We start from the raw sequence: 15,250 nt of genomic DNA on the forward strand, positions 1-15,250 counted from the left end.
TCCAGATACCTTGGGGCATATCTCGTCACGTGGAATGCAGACAGAGTCATGCTTTTGGAGAAGCAGTTAGCATTGTGAATCTTTGGGCAGGGCCCTAGAGTCTATGCACTAAGGAGTAAATATTGCTTAGCCTATGCTACTTATGGATTGGTGTGTGGGATAAAGGATCCCGATATGCTAAGTGATTATGGAAAAAGGGAGCTTCTGAGATTCACAAAACCGAGGGTTCCTCCAGTTTGCTAGTTACAGGATGTTGCAGAGCCATCTTCAAAAAGGGCAAGGCTTCATGCACCCGAGGATGTTAGTGAGCAGGTTAAGGAGTAGTAGTATATTCCTATCTCTTGTAATAATATTCTCTCGTGTAATGTCATGACAATTTTGCATATGATCATTTCTGAATTTGAAATGTTAATCATGGATCTATGGGTATCCAAATCTTCCCATTTCTTTGTTTTGTTACTCGACCATTCTGCATGCTTAATACTTGCATTAGATCTCCTCCATATATCTTATTTTCTTTCTTTCTCACAAGTTTTACTGCTTGATTAATTTGGGATGCTTTGAACTGCTGCTTCTTTTTGGCTTTGTGTACAAGCTTCCTATATGTCCAGTGATGTAATTCCTCTAAACTGTTAGCTTTTTATGCTCCTCTACCATGTCTTGTATGACTGAAATAATGTGTTTTCTCCATTCCTGGGTTGACCATATTGATAAACTACCATACTTCTTTGCAAACCAAGGGGTATGATAGTATATAATATGCTTCAAGAGAATAAAAGAATACATTAATTAGTATATTTTTTAATATACAGTATTAAAACTAGTTCAATGCATAGTCAATCTCATACCATATGGGTGATGTGTTGATCCATCCATGCATCAATCATTGATCTCTTGAACTCATCTAGCACTGTTTGAAATATCTCATGGTCATCCTTCGTTCACACTTTCTTGTCACAGAACTTAAACGTGGTGTCTAGAGATTTCCACACCTTGGCTTTCCGTGTTCTTGCTTGACCATTGTCTGCATGGTCTACTACTGCATTATAAACGCACTTCCATCTCTTGTATTTTACGATTTGCACTGGTCGTCTTCTTCTACGACCTTCTGGTGTTGGTTCAAATAGAAACCTTCTTGCTCTAACACCCCCAATGGAAGGTTTCTTAGGTATAATCTTCCCATCCTTAGACCTTTTTTCATCTTGTTCAATTTTTGCATGTACACCATGCAAACCAATGTCTGATATAACTTTCTCTAGTGCTTTGATGGATGTAACCTTTGCTGTGTATTGGGCTGTAGAGTCCATGCAATAAAAACAAGAGTTTTTCAATGATTCTACAAAGAGCATGCATTGTACAAATGTGGACACTTGACAATGGAATATCAAGAATTGGCTTGAAGTTTGGATCTTTCAAGTGCCTATCCGGTGCCTTCTTCCAATACCTCTTATCAAACACCTTTGTACTGCACATGCAATATAAGTAGGGACTTTTTGAATTGGCATCCTTTGACACATTGTGCATACATTTCAGAGTTTAAGATCACCCGCCATATGCCACTCCACCTTATATTGTCCCATGCCTTCCACATCCAAGATTTTGTCATTTCTCTGCTCTCGCTGATGATCTTGAGTATCGATGTCTTATTAAAGAGCCAATGCAGAACATCAAAATTCTCTGATTCTACCTACAATACATAAGAAACATAGGAATGCAACACCCATTAGTGTTTTTTATATGCAATTCTTTTTTCACAAACATATTTGAGTCTAATAAATTTTACCTCAAACGATCCCAATGACAATATATTGTTTTTAGATTGAACACTAAACCATCTAGGATCATCTTTTAGAATAGATGTATCAAGTGTCCTGTTCATTAGTGTGTAACCCTTTCTAACTTTCTCTCCTTTCACAATTTGACACTCATCAAGCTTTAGCACAAATTTGAGGACACCATCACATTCTTTAGGAGTAACTTCAAACAACTGAACAGCATATGATTGTAAGGCCTCCAAGTCCTAGAAAATATTATTGTATCTATTGTAGACAACATCTCCTGTTGGTGCAGCATAGGTGTCTTCAATATGAAATGGGGTTCCTAGTGCTTGCAGTACCTCTTCGTTTACTTGTTTACATATTTTTTTAACCAAAGAAGGATTTGGAAATAATGATCCTTTCATACTAGAATCCTTTATCTTTTCCTGCAAAGTCTTATAAATGGCTGAGTACCCTCTGTGTGATATACCAACCTCATCAAGTATTGCCTGGATGTCCTGTGGATTGAGTTGATTATCTTTAAAAAAGTTATCTATTTGCTTTTCTGAGACCTTCTTATATTTCTTCTTGTACATCAGTGCTTCTGCATACTGGCGATCTAAAAGAAGACTTAAATGTGCGCCAAAAGTTTCTGTCATTGATTCTTTATCAGGGTGTAATAATGATCTGATATATCATATTGAAATGCAGAAATTGATATACATGAACATATGTAATAATGATTGCTATTCATAAAATATCACAATAAAAATAATAAACCAGTTAATAGAAAGGAGCTTACTTGATTGCATGTATTCTCTTCTTGATGCCACCACCTCCTAGCTTCATTTGCTCAATATCCCTTAGTTTTTTTTGTCGTCTACGGAGACCTAATGCGGTCTTCTTATGTCTTAATTGAGACATTTGTTTTTCAAGCCTTGAAATGGTTTTCTTATTGCTTAATAACTTCTGCACACAATGCTCCATGGTTTTCTTTAAATGAATGTTCTCCTTCTGCACACAATGCTCCATGGTTTTCTTTAAATGAATGTTCTCCTTCTCAAACAAATCTCTTTCTAATTATTTAAGAACATTTCTTGTTGCTTCCAAATGATGTGTATATCCTAGGAGCCCATTATAGCCATCTCCAACAAAGTTAAGCAGAGATGTCGTATTCCTAAATGGGGGTGTGGAGTTTGTAAAAGGGTCTTTTGGATATAACCTCCCACCAATCTATAAATCTATGTTTTTCTTCCCTTGCATCCTTAACATTTCTTTAGAAGCAGTACACAAAGTATTAGGTTTATTTCTCTTACTTAGAGGTTCATATTCATGTTCAAGCTCGATATGCAGGTTGTAAATGTCTCTTTTCTCTTTATTTCTCCTTGATCTTGATCCCTCTACCATCCTCTTGATTCTCTCTGTGTTCCTCCTTGCTCTTGATTAGTAGAAAAATCTGAATGGAAAGAGAAAGGTGCCAAAATAGTACAAAGAAGTAGAGTCCAACTAATTTGCAAGAAAACCTTGATTTTAAAGGTACCAATACCTGCAAACTTTGATATGTAATAACTTCAAAATTTAAGGTAAAGTTTCTTGCAGGGAGGGAAGTCGAAAACCTTCGAAATTTGAGGTGAAATTTCTTGCAGAGCGGGGAGGGAATTCGAACTATTTTTGGATGATCCTTGGTTCAAATTTCAAGAAATATTCTATTTCGGCTTGTACGTAGAGATTTTGAGATATAAGCCTTTAAACTTGGAGAATTGACCAATTCATGTAGTACATATAGTACATGAACAGATTGAAGACTTCGAGAATTGGTAATATTTTATCATTTTTATGTATATTTAAGAATAAAAATATATCTTCTATATCTCAAGAAAATGCCAAGAAAAAATACGCCAAAATCAATTTCACCTTATTTTTTAGGCCTTTTGGATTATCTCTCTCTAACCTTAGTTGGCACTTCTTTAGAGGGCCCAAAGTTGAGTCCAAAATTCCCCTAATGGCTCCCTACAACCTAGAGTTTCTCCCCTAGCTTTACACCCCCTAAACCTCCCTAGCTTTGCTTTCCCCCTATAATCCCTAGACCCTCCCCCTACCTTATTCCTAATTGTCACCCCCTTTGTCTTTTAGCTTTACACTCCCTAACCCTTAGAACCTCCTTCTACCAAACCCCCCTCCCCTAATGGGCCCCCATTTCTATTTTCCACTCCCTTTGTCTTTTACTCAAATTTGTACTCCACCTATGGCATGTCATTAGCTCAGCCAAAAAGTGATGTAGAAAATCTATCAAAAATAATTCTCCTCTAAAAAGTGGTGCTTATACCTCCAAAATTCCCCTTATATACCTCCCTATGACCAAAAAAATCCCTTTTTCAAACCTCTTCTCTTACCCATGCCCCATCTTGTACTAATCATCTACCCTTCCATTTCAATGTTTCTAGGTTCTCAAGCCTCCATAGCCTTGTGCTAGGTTTTTCCACTCCTTGCTTCATCGTTTGTAGCCTCTATAGGCCTTATAAAAATTGAAATAACCCTTTGCAGCCCTATCTCTATCATATATAAGGCTCCATATCTTCCCATCAAACATTGAGTTTTTCTACTCCTTGATTCATCCCTTGCAATCCCCCATAGTCCTTACCAAAATCGAAATAAGCCTCTATAGCCTTGTGCTAGATTTTTTCCACTCCTTGCTTCATCCTTCAATGGCCCCATATTCTAAATCAAAATTTAAATATCCCCTATAGTCCTCGTTACATCTCCTATTATCCTTATCAAAATTAAAACAACCCTTGCAACCTTCTCTCTATCCTATCTAATCCTCCTTAACTTCCCAACCACTCTATTTCAATCATTTTTCATCCACCTCTTCCTTGCTAAAGCTTGCATATTCATTTTGTATCCATTTTTGTTCAATTTCCCCTTGTTAGTTTTAGACATGTCTTCTCCATGCTCACAAAGATGCCCAAATGACTTTATGCAAATATCAAAAATGATTTTAGGCATTGGATGGGAGAAATTTTCAAGAAAAGGTTCTTGGGTGTCCATGCAACCAAGTGCAAAATGTCTCCATAGAGCCAACAAAAAGGCATTTTGAAGAATCATTGGAAGGGAAGACTCCTTAGGTTTGCTTGAAGCGTTAAACACATGTACATGGCACATAACTTGGATCTTGGCCCTGACAATGGCTATAACAGGATTCTATCAAAGATGCTTACGTAAAGATTTGGAATTAACAAACATTTTGTAACACATCCCTCTTTAGTTCTCGCGCGCCAGAAAAAACTCTTCTTTATAGATATATAGAATGATCTAGATCAAGACGATCTAGATCTTAGTCTTGATGATCTCAAAATTCCAAGACAAAACATGCATCTTTTTTGCTTCTTCTTTTTTTAAAAAAAATTCAAGATTTTACGAATGTTTTTAGGTTTTTTTTTCTAATGATAGGGTTGCTTTAGCAACACTCCAATGTCATATTTATCAACTCAATTTAACAAAAAACAACACTTACTAAGATTAATACCTTTATTGAGATAGTAAAAAATGCAAAGAATGCTAACGTACACTAATGTTCTAATTAATCTATGGCTAATGCTAACGTACACTAATGTTCTAATTAATCTATGGCTAATGCCCATAGTAGTTAGGAGGAAGTGGAAAGATAGCTTACCTCAATCACATCTGAGACAGATTTCTCTTCACTCAACCACTCCCATGAGATAAAGAATTGAACAAAATAAGAACCATAGAACACCAAAGAGATTAATGTTAGAAGTAAAAATCTATTCTAATCCAAACCTACTCCCAATCACTCCAATCATACAAACACATTTCCTCTCAACAATCAACTAAGTATTTACAACTAAGGTTAAGATATATGGGGGAAAATTAAAAGATTATTGAATAGAAAAATATCTCTACTCCTTTACCTCCTCCAAGACTATTTTGATCCCCGACGACAGTGGTGCCATTTATTCAAGTCAAGAGCCTTCTTGCTCTCTAATAAGAAATCATAGTACTAGTGATTAGAACTTGTCTTGGATCATGGAAGTCCCTTTGCAGAGGCTAAATAAGGCAAGAGGTGTGTCAATCCCTCTTTTTTAACCCCCCCTCTACTCATTAATCAAGGAATCATAGTACTAGTGGTTAGAACACTTGTCGTAGATCATGGAAGTCCCTTATTTATAGAGGCTAACAAAGCCAAGAGATGTGTCAACCCCTCTTGTTTAAGACCTTGCTCTCTACTCATTAATCAACTAAGGAATCCTTCCTAAACAAATGGTGAAGCTAGAAAGCTTGAACCACTCTCTTCTACAATCATGCTCAAGTACTCTTTCACTCAAGCAAGTAAGCATGCACACTTCATACACACCATCCACACACACAAGCATGCACATTATAATTAAGAAAGCAAGAAGGAAAGATCTCATGAGAATAATAAAGCTTTGCACTTGAGAAATGATAGAATTTTCCCATTCACATTATCAAAAGCTATAAATATACAGGGGGGCTTTGCACGACTGCCCAACATAAGTGGGTGCCTAGTTCCTATCTCTACCCATATATATAAGGTTTATGGCTATGTCGAAGGCTTCAATACAATAGTGGCCCACATCCTAAACATAAGCAAGCATAAGGTCAAGATGCAGGACGTGATGGCATAAGAGTCAAGTCCTACATTCTTGTGTGGATAGATCCCATATTGACAATGCATAAGGTGGGATTGTTGAGATAGCCTCTCTATCCTCGAGCTGAGAGAAGGGGAGCTTCCATATAATTCCAAATATGGCTAGAAGTTGTATCAAACCCAAAAGGGCATATACGACTTCTATTGTTGTTTGATGGATGCAAAATGATCATATTAACCTAATTGCCACCTACCAACACACAATGACCACAAATGGCTCCCAACCATGATCTATGTAGAGGTATAATCACCACCCAATTCATTCATTAGTTCTCTTTCTTCATTATCTTAATAGATCCACATCAATCATTAAAACTTCTCACCAGAAGAGTATATCTATAGAAGACTACATTAAAAATATCCAAAATCAATTATTACTTTCAACTTAAATATTGAGCAAAATGGATTTGAATGTTGTATTGAACAAAATCTTGCATGCTTTGAGAGTGTTACCTTGCCTCTGGCATGCAAACTAATACTACCCAACACTGTTGTCATGACAATTTACTTGAAGTATAATTGAAATTATAATGCCGTTGTAACACTCTAAAATTAAAAGGAAGGTAGATAGCTAGCATGATTAGTGAGGCATTAGGCACTATAGAAACATAAAAATTTAACCCAAGTGAAACAATTGGCTTTATAGCAAGGCTGGCTCGAATATAATCCTTTGTGCAAATAATACATTACTTGTAGATTTCTCACAAAATCTTGTATTACCCAAAAAAAATCACTGTATGAAAAGATTTTATACAAATTTCTTTGTCTTGCAAAAGCTTGTGGTTCAAAAACGTTTTCATATTTAATAAAATCTTTCCTATGCAAGGACCTTGATTTAAAATGGACATAAATTTCTTAGAACTTATCCAAACATATAGTCATAATTGTACCCACTCTAAATAGAACCAATTAATCCATCTACTATATTGAAATTGTACAAATATTCACCTTAAAATTGTCTAAAATTTTAAATATTATTAGTAAATATTTAATAAAATAGATTTACCATTTTTCTTACCTTGAAAAAGATTGTTCACATGACTTAAGAAACATGTGTATGTAGTTGTAATTTTAAACACTACTCTGAAAGGTTTTTTATGCATGAGATTGAAAAATGTGAACCCTTAACAAAGTTAGGGATAAAAAGTAAATAGTATCCCCTTTTATCAAAAAGCGATATTATTGCTCTTGGATTTTATGTGCAAATAGTTCTTAGTTCTGCATTGGAGATTCTTCGTTATATTATATTTCTTTTTCTCTTTTTTAATGGCGGCTACTAGAAGGGAGCAAAGTACTTTGTGAGGACCCCTCATATCCTCTACAAAGCGAGAGCAAGGTAACTATTAGGTGTCCAACCGAGGATTGGTCTCCAAGTTAACCCCCATCAACCACTAGAACAAGTTATATTATATTTCACTTATTATTGAGAAATGGGAAGCAAACTCAAGTACGTGTCAACTCCTAATTTTGCAAGCACTTGGGCTTGGGCTCACCATCTAGTCCCCAGCATGAAGACTAAGATCTTGATATCACTAGATTAGCATGCTTGGATATCATGCTAGGCAAAAAGTGCCATGCAAGAAAATGATTCATAATGAAGATACCAAGGGCAGAGAATTCAATTCAATTTGTGTTTTCAAGTTGCATTGAGACAAAGATTTTAATGTCAAAATGGTAAGAAGACTTAATAAGAAAGGGGCAAGTACTTGGAATGACTTGTGGGATTTTGACTTTAGAACCATGTTTGTCCTCAAAAGAATAGACAAATATTTAGTCATGAACAGAGTGTCTGAATGACATTGCTTTTAGATTTTATTTTTCCTTTTTAGGCATCTCCAAAGTCAACACCAAGAAGCACTTGTAACGTTCTTATTTTGTGTATAAAAATCTCAAGCATTATGTCATAAAAAAGTGCACATTAATTGCAAACACCAGCTGCAAAATAAAAAACTTCATCAAAAAAAAAACTTTGATAAATGCAAAGCAAGCTCAAGGACATGTTAAATTCCTAGCAGTTGTGAGTTAAGTTAGACTTTACTAAGAAACTTCAGGGCACTTGAGATACTTGGTGTGTGGTATTAAGAAGAAGTTGCTATCTAGTACACATGAGGTGGTTGAATGCATGTGAAAACAAAATGAGAAATTGTACCAATATATAGTCATCTCCCAATACTCCATAGGAGTTGGAGGCATCATCAATTTTGCCTTGCTTTAAGCACCGTTTCAGTAGTTGTATTTCAACCCTTTAGAAATTGGTTCCATGCAATTTCAAATGTTTTCCAAGGTCAATGTAGTTCAATAAGAGTAAAATGTGATCATTATAGTAGGACTATCATGGCACCCAAGTTGATAATCTGGACACATGCCTAAGTAGAGGACATACACTGCAAAAGACCATTTTGCAATGTCCTTCTACTCTTACCTTCCCTCACACTAGATGTTATAGTATTGCTTGACAATCAGACTTGATTGAAAGTGGCAAGTTTGGTGTGAGTCACTCTAGCACCTTGGCATGCAATTGGCAATGGTCTCAGGCTGCCTACAAAACCACCCCTGCTGTTGGACAGGTGAGATTCCTGACTGGCGTGGCAAGGATGGTCCCCCGTTGTTGGGCAGGAACAGTTCTGTATCTGGACTTAATGTCTAATAATGATGAGACAGCTTACTTTAAGATCTACTCCATTAATCGCAAACTTTCTGAGTTCTTTTGTCATTATGATTAGTCATTATAAATGAAATCAAGATTATGAAAATACAATACTTTTCAACAACTCCATTAATATTCAAATATGTGCAACTTGTCACAAAAATGCCGCATTTATTGACAATTTGAACTGCCTCTTCCTGAACTCCAGAATAACAAACAATTTCATTTCGTTGGTAAGATTGCTGGGGGGAAAGAGTCATGTGTAGATGTGTAAATATCGGATTTGACCTGCAGAGAATAACAACATCAAGGTTAGCTGCATTATTTCTGAGTGTTCTTTAACTAAGGTTGCATATCCACAAAGCTGAAGCTAGCCATTGCAGGCCTGTGTTCGACATGAGAGTCTGCTCACAAAGCTTCAAATCATCAACTCCATCATGCATGGCATAGATGCTGTGCTATGTCACCCTAAAAGAAATTGCAGGTTCATGCACAGAGATATGTCCACCTTGATGGACAATTCTTTATGGATAACCCACCTTACTGAGTTGCTAATGCTCCTCCAAAGGTAAACAGGCACACTCAGACATGATGGAGGTAGCACTAACAGAGAAATGCATGTACACACCCACCCAGAAAGCTCATGATGGCTATATAAAAGAACCTATGTAATGATTTCAGGTAGGAAAGATAATCGTGTTAAAAGATTGCATTGATTACCTTTATATACTGATTGAGCAGAGTTGAAGTGCTGTAGTTGAACCCGGTAACTGGCTTTCCTTGCACTCTTGACTCATTCATTTGCTTCCGTACACGAGATGCCAATGACTGACCTCAAGGTGCACAAATCCAAAATAAATCGACTGCTACCCAAAAAACAGAACCTAAGAGATCCTTTATCAAGACAGATTTCTTTGAGAGAGACGTTTACCTTGCCAAGTTCCACACCCCATTGATCAAAAGAGTTGATCCCCCAGATGAAGCCTTGAACAGCAATTCTGTGCTCATAAATAGCCAGCAGCTGCCAAAAAACCAGTTTACTATTGAACTCGTGATTCATAATGGGAAGCCCACATTGTCACAGGTAATGGTAACCAGAATGCACACTATAAATCTGGCAGACGTCTCTGTCCATGGATAGACTCCTTTAATAATTGAGCCCTAGGTACTTTGCTGTAGACAATCCTTGGGTATCAACACTCAACCCTATACTTAGGCATTTGACCCTTTTCAGCCATTGGCCAGCTTTCAACTTGACCCGAGGCTATCTACACCTCATCCTTGCAAACCCTAGGCCCCCACCCAGGGTCCTATTAACCCTAACCCTCCGCTTAACAGATCTTGGGTTAGTTCATCCCTTAACCATAGGCCAACTGACCCCCTGGTTAATACTGGATTCCACCAGTTTGGGATGTTACACAATGTTGCAATGAAATGCATTTCATTCAATACGAAACGTTTACATTTCACGTGTTTCAAACGTGCATTTTTCATGCTTTTATATTTAAAAACAAGAGAGGACCAAAAAATGTGTGCATGGTCAAATCGACCTTTTTCTTGAAATTTGTGCCGCCTGTACCTAGTCCTGACAACCTGTACCTGCCAGAGATTCCTCATGAGGAGCGGGATACATACGCCATGTTGTATGAGGAAGTTAGGGCACTGTCTCAACTCACACCATCCACTGCTGAACGATGGCATTAGCACACGTGTTGCAGTTGAAGGTGGAGAGGTTGATACATTTGAGTCAGATTCTACCTGAGAGTCCAAGGAATCTGTGGCTGTAGATGTGCGGGAGCTGAGAGCTCTTGAAGATGAGGGATTTAAGTTTTAACATTGAACATTTATCGTGATTCATTTCATGAGACCATATGTCATCTTTTAATGTTAATCTTCACGAGTCATGAGTCATGACATTTGGTCTTTACTATTGTAGCTTGTACCAGGTCACTCAGTACAGCCTTGATTCATAAATAATGAATAAATTCTGCTTTTATTGGGGTTTGCAATTCATAATGCATGTTGTTAGAGTCATTTTCCATTTTCCTTGAAGTAGCTTCTTAATTTTTGCTATTTCATACGATACCCCTGTCAAGATAGTACTTTAAAAAATCCCCCTCCCCCCTTTTTCCAGCCGTTTCTGAAACGTTTGGCAACACCCGGGATGTAACACCTCCCCAAATCAACAGGGTATGCACTCCCACAGCTCTTTGGGGGCTTGGGGCTTCCACCCCCCCCCCCCCCCCGGCGGGGGCCGCGCGCGGCCCCAAACCCTTCTGGCTTCTCACACTCCTCCACCTCACGGCAGAGCAGCGTCAGTGGTGGCACACCATAAGGCCAAAGATCAGATCCTCACTAATGTCGGCAATTCTCAGATTGGGTTGGAGTGGTGCACACCGGATACTTCCGCCACCTCCACCTTTGTGTGTGGTGGTCTTCACCCCTCTCGACGTTCCTTGACCCACAATTACATTTCCCCTTTGCTCTTGCCAGACAGCTGCATGTTTTTTACTAAGGAGGATATCTAACTAACCCCCATAACACTGAGCCCAAGTGATCATTCTTCAAGGAGACACCTGGTACATGATCCATCCCCCATTGTTGTCACAGATCTGTACTTGAGGCTATGGCTCCATCAGAGACGTCTCTGCCTAGACTGCAGTGGGGGATGCTAGGAGCAGGCAGTGACATGGCTACTTACATTTGTACAAATCTTTATGAGTGCAAGGTAGGGACTTGTTCTCAATTGAGGAAAAAAGAAGCTAGTTCTCACTCAAGTGAGAATTAGAGTAAAATGTTTTAAGATTAGGTATTTGTGTGAATAAAATGTTTTAAGATTAGGTATTTGTGTGAATAAAATGTTTGAAGGCTCTTCTTTTGGAAAAAAAGAAAAAAGGCAGGTGAGCAATTATTAGAACAGACTTGGAGAGGGGTGCACACCTCTACAGGTGGTCTCAGAGAGAAGCCAGGTTAGTGCTGTAGGGGCTGTGCTATACAGACAGCCCTGTACAGTCAGCATGACTGTATAGATGACTCAGGGTTGCACGACCTGCATGTGGACTGCAAAGATATAGCTTTCGTATCAAACTTGGTGCGCATGGGCAAACAAGGCAGCAAGCTTGCATGCATTCCATCACAAGAGATAATGTCGGGCTATTCTTAGCCATGTAGCACAGTTGTCATGTATGATGTAAGGGATGTAACTGAGTAGTGCTCATCAACAGCTTCATGTTGATACTGACCAACATGTAATGTGCTAGGTCAGCATTCCACATCAATGTGCCATCGTGTTATGTAAAGCAAGGCTTGTGTCACAAGCAGGTAGTCAAAGGTCAAGGCCACTTGTCGGCAGTTGTTGAGAAACTTCAAAAAGTTACCTTTGTAAGATTATTGCTAAAAGTTGTCCCAGAAAGAAAACCACTTGAAATCCTATCAATTCTAATCCCTAACGTAAAAATCTGCATTCATTTTATAGCACAACCGTGGGTGCATGTTGAGAGAAAAAAAAAACTTAATTATGAAAGATGGTTTGACAAGATACCTGACCAAGTGTGTATGGTGTAAGCTTGGGCAGCAAGATGCTAAGCGATGGACGATTGCCAGAGAACGTCTGCTCAAATTTCAACAAAAAATACCACACTTAGATAGAAGTGAATCAAGTGATGTTTCAAACATCATTATTTTATATTCAAATTGCTTACTTTATGAGGCACCAGGTGTTCAGGCACACCCTCAGCTTTCAATTCCTCTGCTGTCTGTGAGAAACCAGACATACATACTCAATGAAGAAAATATATGCTGAGATGAAGGCTAATTGAAGTCTGTGCTGTTCTTCCCTTTTCTTCAAACATATCAAAGATTTGAAAACCATTCTAAATCCCACAATGAATGTAATTCAACAAACAGTTGTACCTTTCCATAAGCAAGAGCATCAGCTTGTGCGAAAAAATTGCACATGAGCTCGTCATGGTTGTTCACAGTTTCTCCTGCACATCCAAAGCAGCTACTGAGTCACTTCCCTACCTAAACCGAACAAGACTTGGAACAAAAAATTTGAAGCCCACAAACTCCGACTGTCACACACCTTTCAGATATACTGGCTGTTGACTCTCGATAACCCCAATGAAATCACATGGAATAACACGACCCTACCAAGAACACATGTGAGACCTTTGCATATGATACTTACCATACGATTTCACCAGGAACAAGACTAGGTACAAGCCTACCCTACTTGGTCTTGCTGTGCCACCTACACTTGTCCAGTATGCCTTTTAAAATTGTAAGAAGGATCAAAGCTTGATAGGACAGCACACCTGGTGGATCAGTTGGTAAAAGCTGTGTTGCCCATTGGTTCCAGGTTCTCCAAAGTCAATTTCACCAGCTTCAAAGGGAAGAGGAACACCTTCTATCGAAACTCCTTTGCCATTGCTCTCCATACTAAGCTGAAACAAGATATATAAATATCAAACAATGTCACTTGGCAGCTTTTCTGTTATCCCAAAACTATATAAAATTGCTTATGACTTCTTTGCAATTGTCACCAGCCTGAACATTTCCCAATATGAAAGGGGTCTGGTGGACTCTAGGACGTCTAAATATTTGGAAAATACAAGCTTTGGGAATGGGGGATTATCCTGGAATACAAAGGATCACAGTCCTAAAATTTAGGAGAGTTGCCATTTTTGGCCCGACTCCGATGAAAATTATGTTCACGTCATTACGTATGTAAATACCAAGAGTTACCAAAGTACCTATGACAAATGGGCTACTAGTTGGGATATTTTTAGAGATAAAGTTTATGAAAGGACCCATCTCTTAGATTGGAACATGTAGCAAGAAAGTGGATCAAAGTGAGACAAGTGGCCTCACACTTGTTAGAAAGTGGATCAAAGTGAGACAAGAGGCCTCACACTTGTCACTTCAACTATTGTGTGGCTCTCCACTTGTCATTATAGCCTTCTCTTGCCATTTTAGCTCATGGGAGGCCCAAATCTATAAATTGGAGCCCTCTCTCTTCATTTGGAGGGGGCTCTCTTGCCGCACACTAGCCTCTACCATGTTCATTACCTGTATTCTCATCAACTACTACTCAGCTCATAGCTCTAGTCTTTATTTTCTTTTGTACCATGAGGAGATTACATGGACAATATTGTAGGAGCTCCCTAGTTGCTGCTTCCGGATGCTCCCTACTGATGTATTGTAGGGCTAGATACTTACCTTCAGTTCTTTCTTTTCTTTTCCAGATAGTGTATCAGTTGTCACATGGTTGTAACTTTGGTCTCATAGGTCACTTTGGCCTTTTGAAGACGTTAATATAACATTTCATTTCATTTTCATTGTATCACTTTTTCTTTTGAAGACGTTTAAAATAAGCCTCTCTCTCTCTCTCTCTCTCTCATATTACACCCCCATTATGATACTGGTTGGAGTTAGACAGATCTGCATTGCATAATAATTCATGGTTGTCACGGTACGAAAATACAATACCGTACGATACGATACCGTATGGGAATTTTTGGTACATAAGAAATTTTTGGATATCGTACGATAAAATACGGTTTTTATTTTTTACACTTACAACCTATGGAGCTTCAAGCTTGAATGTGAGGGAAGGTTGGGAGGGGAGGAGTCTACAGTGCTTGAGGAACCAGAACATGGATATGTGTCTCTCCCGGTTGGATCTCCCGATTGTCTCCAAAAAAGAACTTGGATGGGTAATGCAATACCAAAGGTCTCCCAGTGTAGCGTTTATGACTAAGGGACCATCCTTGCACAAATACGAGGAGTGCATCTAAGGTGATAAGTTTAGGGACTCCTCTGTAGATCAAAATGGCCATGTCCAAATCTTCTCCCTGGTACATAACTTGAGAATCTAATTGTCTAGCCTACCTATACCAGGGATCCCCAAGTGATGTAGCAAGATTCTCTCATCCTACCAATCAAGTGTACACTACCACTCTACCTCGCCAGATTTTTTAGGTCTCTCAACAACCCCATATGGAATACTGAGTGGACACGAAAGTTGCGAAGTATTGCGAGCATTTGGGATCTTTGTAAAGCAAGGTTTCTGAAACCGGCCTGACGGGCGGTGAAACAAACACTCGCACATAAAACACTTCAACGCCATTGAGGACCTAGAAAAGGAAAACAAAC

General features: G+C 38.4%; 1 protein-coding gene across 1 annotated transcript in view; it reads right to left on the bottom strand.

Annotated features, from left to right (window-relative positions):
• Positions 1 to 9,129: 9,129 nt before the first annotated feature.
• Positions 9,130 to 15,250, bottom strand: part of LOC147634290 (Sugar isomerase (SIS) family protein) — a 97,543-nt gene continuing 91,422 nt past the window's right edge. Inside the window, exons 16-23 of the mRNA XM_086805421.1 lie at positions 13,411 to 13,539; positions 13,179 to 13,242; positions 13,007 to 13,080; positions 12,796 to 12,849; positions 12,636 to 12,704; positions 10,026 to 10,115; positions 9,815 to 9,922; positions 9,130 to 9,382 (exon numbers count right to left, since the gene is read on the bottom strand). Of these exons, the coding sequence (XP_086661547.1) occupies positions 9,317 to 9,382; positions 9,815 to 9,922; positions 10,026 to 10,115; positions 12,636 to 12,704; positions 12,796 to 12,849; positions 13,007 to 13,080; positions 13,179 to 13,242; positions 13,411 to 13,539 (654 nt within the window). The 3' untranslated portion in view covers positions 9,130 to 9,316. The remainder of the gene's footprint in view (positions 9,383 to 9,814; positions 9,923 to 10,025; positions 10,116 to 12,635; positions 12,705 to 12,795; positions 12,850 to 13,006; positions 13,081 to 13,178; positions 13,243 to 13,410; positions 13,540 to 15,250) is intronic.

This window comes from Cibotium barometz, chromosome 11, assembly GCF_041138505.1.
Source record: "Cibotium barometz isolate CiBa-2024 chromosome 11, ASM4113850v1, whole genome shotgun sequence".
Taxonomy (NCBI): domain Eukaryota; kingdom Viridiplantae; phylum Streptophyta; class Polypodiopsida; order Cyatheales; family Cibotiaceae; genus Cibotium; species Cibotium barometz.